The 7,500-nt window shown below is 41.1% G+C and overlaps 1 protein-coding gene across 2 annotated transcripts in view; it reads right to left on the bottom strand.

The window, feature by feature from the left end:
- LOC138018637 (kinesin-like protein KIF27) overlaps window positions 1-7,500 on the bottom strand; it is a 31,780-nt gene that overhangs the window by 1,029 nt on the left and 23,251 nt on the right. Inside the window, exons 20-26 of one of the 2 annotated variants that reach the window (XM_068865331.1) lie at window positions 6,217-6,418; window positions 5,431-5,503; window positions 4,592-4,733; window positions 3,692-3,944; window positions 3,259-3,437; window positions 2,053-2,269; window positions 847-932 (exon numbers count right to left, since the gene is read on the bottom strand). In XM_068865331.1, coding sequence (XP_068721432.1) covers window positions 847-932; window positions 2,053-2,269; window positions 3,259-3,437; window positions 3,692-3,944; window positions 4,592-4,733; window positions 5,431-5,503; window positions 6,217-6,418 — 1,152 coding nt within the window. The remainder of the gene's footprint in view (window positions 1-846; window positions 933-2,052; window positions 2,270-3,258; window positions 3,438-3,691; window positions 3,945-4,591; window positions 4,734-5,430; window positions 5,504-6,216; window positions 6,419-7,500) is intronic. The other variant, XM_068865332.1, reaches the window with a different exon arrangement.

The raw sequence follows: 7,500 nt of genomic DNA on the forward strand, positions 1-7,500 counted from the left end.
TCCGTAAGGCCCCGCGCGCGCTTTAATCGTAAAACTACTGGGAAAATCCCCGTATGAGGGCAATACGCATTAGCCCGAGCAGGGCCGGAAAAAGCCGTACGGCCCTGCTAAGAACACGTATTGCTCGGTGCGATGCGATTTTAGAGGATTTCGTCGCTCTGAAACATCCAAGTTATTTACAGCTAGAAAAGCAAATGCAAACAAAATATTAGATAAATTTTCTATGCAAATTTATGTTACTTATTTTGTCCAAACTTCATGAATAGTGTAAAGATTAACTTCTTACTAACCGAGCGAGAGGGCCGTACTGGGGAATATTGGCCCGAGGTCGTGGCAGAAAAACGACCGAGGGCCGATATTCCCCAGTACGGCTCGAGCTAGCTCGGTTAGTAAGTAGTTTATTATATGGCTTTTTAATTACCTTTTGCTTTGTTTTAGCAAGCCCGTAATCGGCCCGTGGGCGTTACGGGAGAATAATGCCCTACAATTCAGTCACAATTAGCCTATCAGAGCGCGCGTTATATCGGCTACAAACACAAGCCATATAATAAAAATGCTTATTGACTGAGTTTAGGTCGGGCCGGACAGGAAAATATTTGGCCCTCGGTCTTGGAGCACGGACCTCGCCCACGCCATGACCTCAGGCCAAATATTTTCCCGTCCGGCCCTCCCACTCAGTCAATAAGTACATAATCGGACTGAATTTTGATATATCTAAATTGGTCTATTGCAATAGTGCGAAGTTACATTTTCAGGTGACATTTTCGCCGACGTCGCCGTCTTAGATCTCAAAGTCTTTATCATTTTTTAAACTGTTCCAAGATCAGACGGCACACTTCTTTTTACCTCAACTGCCGCAGGTCTTTACGGGACACTCTGACAGGTGTGGAGGCCTGGGATGGAGCTCCTAACACTTTATCAGCGAGAGGGCGCTGAAAAAGATAAATTGAAATCCGCGATCATACTCAAATCGCAGTCTCACTGCGAACACATAGTTAACATTGTAATCAAATCTGTCTTTTATGTGGCAGATTATTCCAAATTTATCAACTGCGCCTTTTCTGTCATTGCAGAAGCGCACGACTTTAAAATTTGACGCAGATTAAAGATCTTGTAGGATTATCCGTTCCTCCAGCTACTGGAAAGATTTCTTGGTGATCTTTTTGGAGAAAAAACTGCACCAAACAAGATGGAAAACGTGTAGGCGACGACCGCGCTCAAGCTCTTTTAAAAGAGCTGTGCCACGCAATTTAGTCCACTTCAGCAACTGGGAACTGGGAACTGGGAACTAGCAACCAAGCGGAGGGGTTTGCGCAGTGGTAAGATCTCTGCCTTCCAACCCTAAGGTCCCGGGTTCCATTCCCGGTTCTGCCGAGAGTGGAATATTTGGCGACCTTCTTTCCCGCTAAAGTTCACTCAGCTTTCCATCCTTCCGAGGTCGGTAAAATGAGTACCAGCATGCATGGACTGCTTAGAAGCGGCTGCCTGTATATGCTTCCAGTCCGCTGGGGGTAAATTGATCATTGTAAAGCGCCTTTGGGACGTTTGTGATAAAGCCGCTATATAAATGCACCACTTTACTTACTTTACTTTAACATAAAAATAACTCACTTATAACATTGAAGGAAGGTTTGAATAGAGCAGCGAATACAGAAGGAGGTAAGGATTGGCAAAAATGTTGTTAGTAACTTAAAATTCTGTATTCTCGACAGACACGTTTTTGTCCCGATGCTCTGAATTTATGTTCTTTAAAAGTAATTTCTGGATTAAAGTTACGTTGCATAGCGAGTAGGGGAGAGCAACTGGTAAAACTACGCAAAATGAACTGCACTGCCGTGACAGAGCTCGTTCAAGCCGGGAACGGGCGGAATATTCGCTACGCAGTGGAGTCTGGTAATGACAGTCACTGTTCCCACAAGTTCATCCTCAAAGACGAACGTTGTATTGACAATATGCTTTAACTTCAGCTAGTTCCGTTTGAAACGGTTAATCCCGTTTAAAAAAAAAAAAAAGAAAAAAAAGAAAATAGCAAACTGCAAGACATTTATTTACCTTCATCTGGGAAACCTCAGCTGCCAACTGCTTACCAGGCGCCTCGCTACTCCTGTACTGAGGTTCAAGTTCACCACGGGCTGCAACAACATCCGACTCAACACTAGTTCCCATACTAGAAGCCATATTTTCGCGTAACTTTTTCTTGAGATCTCGACTCGTCTTCTTGTAATAGTAAAGGTCTTTTTCAAGCAACTGGGCCCTGCTTTCGAGTTCACTGCGGAAACAAGAAGAATGTTGATAAATTTTTCTCACAAGTTTCATTACTAAACAAGTGCAAAAACTGTAAGATGGCCAAGAGTCACGCAACTTAAAATGTAACTAAGGGGAAGATAATCAGAGCTGTCACATGAAAAAGAGCACCTCTCCTTTGGCAACCTTTGCCTGAAGTACTAGTCAAGTTCTTTAAAATACCACTTCGGGCGTTCCTTAATCAGTCAATGACTGCGGTTTTTTTGTAAAAGTCAAGGCCCTAAAGCCATTGCAATTGGCCAGTCATAACGCATGCAGACGATCAAATCACCCAATCAAAACGCAAAGCAAATACGCTTAGCCGGCGCTGAGCGCGGGAAAAAGCACGTGACTTGGTCACCATTTGTTTTGATCATAGTTTGGCCTTAAAGGTGCAAAAAACACACTTTTTTTCGGGAAGATAACCAACCAAATCTTTCGATTAAATTATGCGCAACGAATTTGCGAATCCATACGAACCCGAAGACAAAAGATTGTGCACTGTCACGGTCACTTCAACATCGACTGCTACAACATTAGCTCAGAATGTGAAAACAGATTCTCCATTAAGAAATTCGCCGCTTTCATCAAAATAGAACCAAAGCAATTTTTGCTTCGATATTCTCAATTGAAAACAACGTTAACTATCGTGTTGACAATTCTGCAACGAAGAGTGTGCGGCATTATCCTCGCTCCTATCTTTATCTTTCAAGATCACGTTTGTAAGGCAATAGACTTTCGAAAAGTCCTTTGTCTCATGTAGATGCGCGCGGAACGACTTCGTCGCTAGCTCATCCGCTTCGCGTACGAAAAATCACGCTTTGCTCGCCAAAACATTTTCTCCTGGGATTCTCGTGAGGTCGACTTGTGGCAAGTCTTGTAAAGCAAGAACGACAACACAACACAGTGCAAATACACGACAACGAAGAAAACCGAAAAAATGGATGCTTTACTCAATATCAATTAATTAACTACCTTATTCTTTCATCTGGCACCTCATTGGCTTCGGCATCACGGAGTTTATTCATCAAAAACTGAATCCTTTGTTCGTATTTCTTTTGATATTCAATTAGTCTGCGGTCCCCTTTCATTTCTGCGTGACGTAATCCTCGACTCAGCTCTCCGATGATACGCTCTTGTTCATGTATACGGACCTTAACAGCAAGAAATTATTGGTCAATTGGTCATATCTTCACGATACGTCCCTAACAAACTTTTCTCTACCTCAATTTGAAAATCACTTCGGATAGAAGGCATACTTATGTTTAACAAAAAATTAAAAACAAGGAACGAGAAGGGGTACGTTCATTCAAGTGTTGGCTTGATACCCACCTTTATCAAAATGTAATGTCTTTATTTAGACGTCTTTGCCCTCATGGCCACACTAAAGAGAAAACTCACAACTAACCTCTTGATCGCTACATTTCAGTTTTAATTTCTTTTCGTTTCCCCGCAGCTCCACAACCTTCTCAAAATACTTTGATAACAAAGAAGCGGCCTCCCCAGGAGCCAAGCTGCTTAGCTTGTTCATCAGCCCCTCGCGGTCTTTGTCTGTTAGCATCGGTCCACTGTCTAGTTCCTTCTGTTTGTCAGCAATACCATCGCTGTTAAATTCAATAGCGGCTTCCAGGGCTTCGATTCCCTCATCAAGCTCGATAAGCCTTTAAAGAAGACAAGTATCACTGAACAAAACACAAAAGCTGGCAATTCAGTTTCAGAATTACAACCACATGACCAAATTAAGAGTATTAAATTCATATGGCCAATCACAGTAAGCGCATGTAATCAAACGAGACAATCACACGCAGCTGAAAAAAAGCGCGGGAAGCCTTGAATGCGTCAAGCATCAGATATGTCGACACGTACATGCACCACGCTTTTGTTAAGCTTCAGAAAGTATCCCCTTGTTCTTCTTCAAAACTTCAACATCGCTCGCGTCTGGTATACAGACAACTAGCATCACCTAACTAGTGGACTAATGCAAATCCTGCATTTTAGTTGGCTACGCTTCTAGAGGACTATTAGTAATGGTCCTCACGTAGCGAAAAGCGTGACACTTTCTTTCGTTTTATTCCCAAATAAATATTTCTTTAACTTGCATTTGCTAACTTTATTATTGCCTTTTCTGTCCGACTAGTTGGTGATACTAAAACAATTAGATCCTTCGCCCTCAAGGGCCACGGGTCAATAGTCAAAGGGCCCGTAGCCCTTGCGGGCGAAGGGTCTAATTGTTAATTAACGTCACAAAGGGCATGTATCTGAGTGAGTGCATTTCTGGGCACAAGAGATAAGCATGCGAGAGGATTACCTTCTCTCTTCCTTGGGATCTAATAAAGACCCTTCGTGAAGTTTCTGTTCCAGGAGTTCTCGTTGTTTTGAAAGTTCATCTTTTGTTCTTTCTAGTGTATACATGTTTTCTGAAATTTTACTTTGGCAGAACCCATCTGTTTCTGGAACAAAATTCTAAAATTAGTGAAAAAAGCCTTAACGTGGCGCATTTTCCAGATGAACATATCCAAATGCGTTTGAAACACTTTCGCTTCCGCTTTACGCAGAGCTACCTTAACTTTTCGAAACATTTGAGGTAGCTCTGAATTGGCTCCCATGAATTTTTTTAAAATTTGCCGATAGTTCTATCTTACATTGCTAAATACTATTCTACAATTAGAAAATGGGGATCACTGAGTCCATTTGAGAAATAAGCAATTAAAGACGAAAGCTCCATGTTGCTATGGCAACCTATTACGTCACAATAGTGGGCGCACTTTGTTAAGCAATAATTGATGTTTCATATGGTACCATAGCATTGCTGTTACGTGATACTGTACAGCAGTTATAACCCTTCTAATAAGAAGGTCTCTCAGGGCGCCTCCCATTTACAGAACTGACCGGCTAGACCGGGCATTTGGAAAGAATAACTCTACAACACATTCAAATTAACACACTTCGACGATCATATATACTCCTCCACGAGGGAATATCATGCAAGTGTTCCTTAAAATGGTTGCATTTTCTTTGGAAAGTAATGGGTCTGGCCGGTCAGTTCTGGCAAAAGGAAAGCGGCCTTAATTTTAAAGATTCAATCCTGATATTTTGAATACGAGAATTTGAACATATTAATATAAATGAACGCTTGCAAATGATCACCATCGACATTTTTCCCTTTTTCCTTGATCTGTTTGTCTACGTCTCCAAGTTGGTTGGATAAACGAAGAATGTCCTAAAAATACGAGACAAAGGAAAGAATGAGACAGTCAAAACAAAAAACAGGAAAAATTTGAATACGCGCAATTAAGAGGCTTATCCGTCTAAGCTTGGCCTATCCATAGACAAAAAAATGGTTTTCACTTCAACGATGGAATGATAACTCCTTGCGACTTTAAAAATTAAAGGTGCTTGTCGGTTATTTTCCTTGTGTCACTGAAGCTCTTCTAAACAATTCAGGGAGTCACATATTTATAAGGCGATTTTTAAATAGAGTGCCATTAGGCCAATAACATAGTAATGGCTTCATTAATAGAGTGTGTTCGCTCATGTTACCAGCAGCCATATTTGCATACTAAAACAAAAGAAAGAATTTTCGTAAAAATAGAGTTCAATTCCCAAAAAAATATTCCACTCCTCCAACCGTTTCGTTGTTTCACTCCTCCAACATAGCGCCGTGACGTCATGTGAAAACACTCCACAGGTGGTTCGCGACCAATCTCTGGTTAGGGTTAGAGGACGAACAAAAGAAGCTCAAGAGAAATCTCTTGCTTTCCTTCACCAACATGGCACCGATGACATACGGTGAAAACCACCACCAGACCCAATCAGAAATCAAAGCAAAGCGCGGGAGAATGAGCGCGAGCAAAGTCACAATTGATTTTGTCTCTGATTGGCGCAGAATGTGGCGCGAAAAATCAAAGCAACGGTGAGATTATTCTCAAGTACCTTTGTGAGCACTTGACTGGAACGAAGCTTCTTCATTTCCAATTCGCTCTTTTCTTCTAGCATAGCTTCCTTATTACGTATTATCTTCTCTCTCTTTTTCAATTCTTCCTCTAAAGCTTCCATGGCTTCTTTCCTTCTCAAAACTTTCTCCACTTCACTGTCTAACCACTGACGTCGCTGTTCTTGTTTGGCTTGTTCATCGCTGAGGAAGATTACATGGTGCAAACAAAGACAAAGTCAACAAGTTTATAGAAGAAAACATATTGCTATATTTTTTAAATCCTTCCAGTGGAGTATACTTCCTGTAAATAATTAAGGATACGAAGATGTTAAGTTATATTTAACGTTGGATGTATAAATAGAGATAAATCGCCAATTTTTCCTTAATTTAAAACAAATAGCTTACAGAAAGACGACCACGACAGCTGTGAGGCAAGGATCTCATGGATATACACACCAACCATAACTCTAAAAAAACAACCATTCTAAATCACTTTCTAGACCTAAATATTGCTATAGCAATAAGATAAACGAAAGTTTAGACCTAATCACTGAAATGGGCACTTAAACTTAATCTGTAAAATGAAAGTTTAACCTATCGGGGACTCGTGGTGAGTATATCCTTAAGATCTTTCCCAGCTGTAAGGATGTCTATCAAAAATAGTGATACTCACCGTTAAGTTACCTAGCCGGGTGCTTTCCATAAAGCCAAAAGTTCCGGAAATTTCGGGCTGTAGTGAAATGGAAAGGTCCGTTTCGGTTCGGTACGACCGGAATATTTGGGACCACCTCTGGAGGTGGTCCTCTTTGACCGGTCGGTCTGATCCGACCGAAACGTAAATGGAACGCTTCGGTCTGGTTGGAAATTGGCTTTTGATGAAAAATGTCGTTCCATTTTTCCTTGGTTAGTTCCACTGGTCTCCGACCTGAAGGTCAGGCATAATGGGAAGCACCCCTTTTGTCATTAATGTGCCAACCAGAGATCTATTGGCTGTCGAAACAGGTTCATTTGTTCTGTGGTTTGCAAAATTTAAATATCATAAGAATTGTTCATGAACAGTGAATATCGCTATGCAAGTCTAAATTATGTATAGTTGGTCTCAAAATTAAACTGGTTCAAATGAGGTTAGAAAAGGAGAAAGAGAATGGAAAAGTTGGCATCGTGTTCTCACATTTTCCAAAATTTGGTATTTCAATTTCTTGTTTAACAAACAAAAGAATTGCTTCAAATCGACCGCACGAGTTCAGTGAGCGAAACAATGTTTTTAGACCGCGAAGAGGCCG

This window comes from Montipora capricornis, chromosome 10 (genome assembly GCF_036669925.1).
Source record: "Montipora capricornis isolate CH-2021 chromosome 10, ASM3666992v2, whole genome shotgun sequence".
In the NCBI taxonomy this organism is placed as follows: domain Eukaryota; kingdom Metazoa; phylum Cnidaria; class Anthozoa; order Scleractinia; family Acroporidae; genus Montipora; species Montipora capricornis.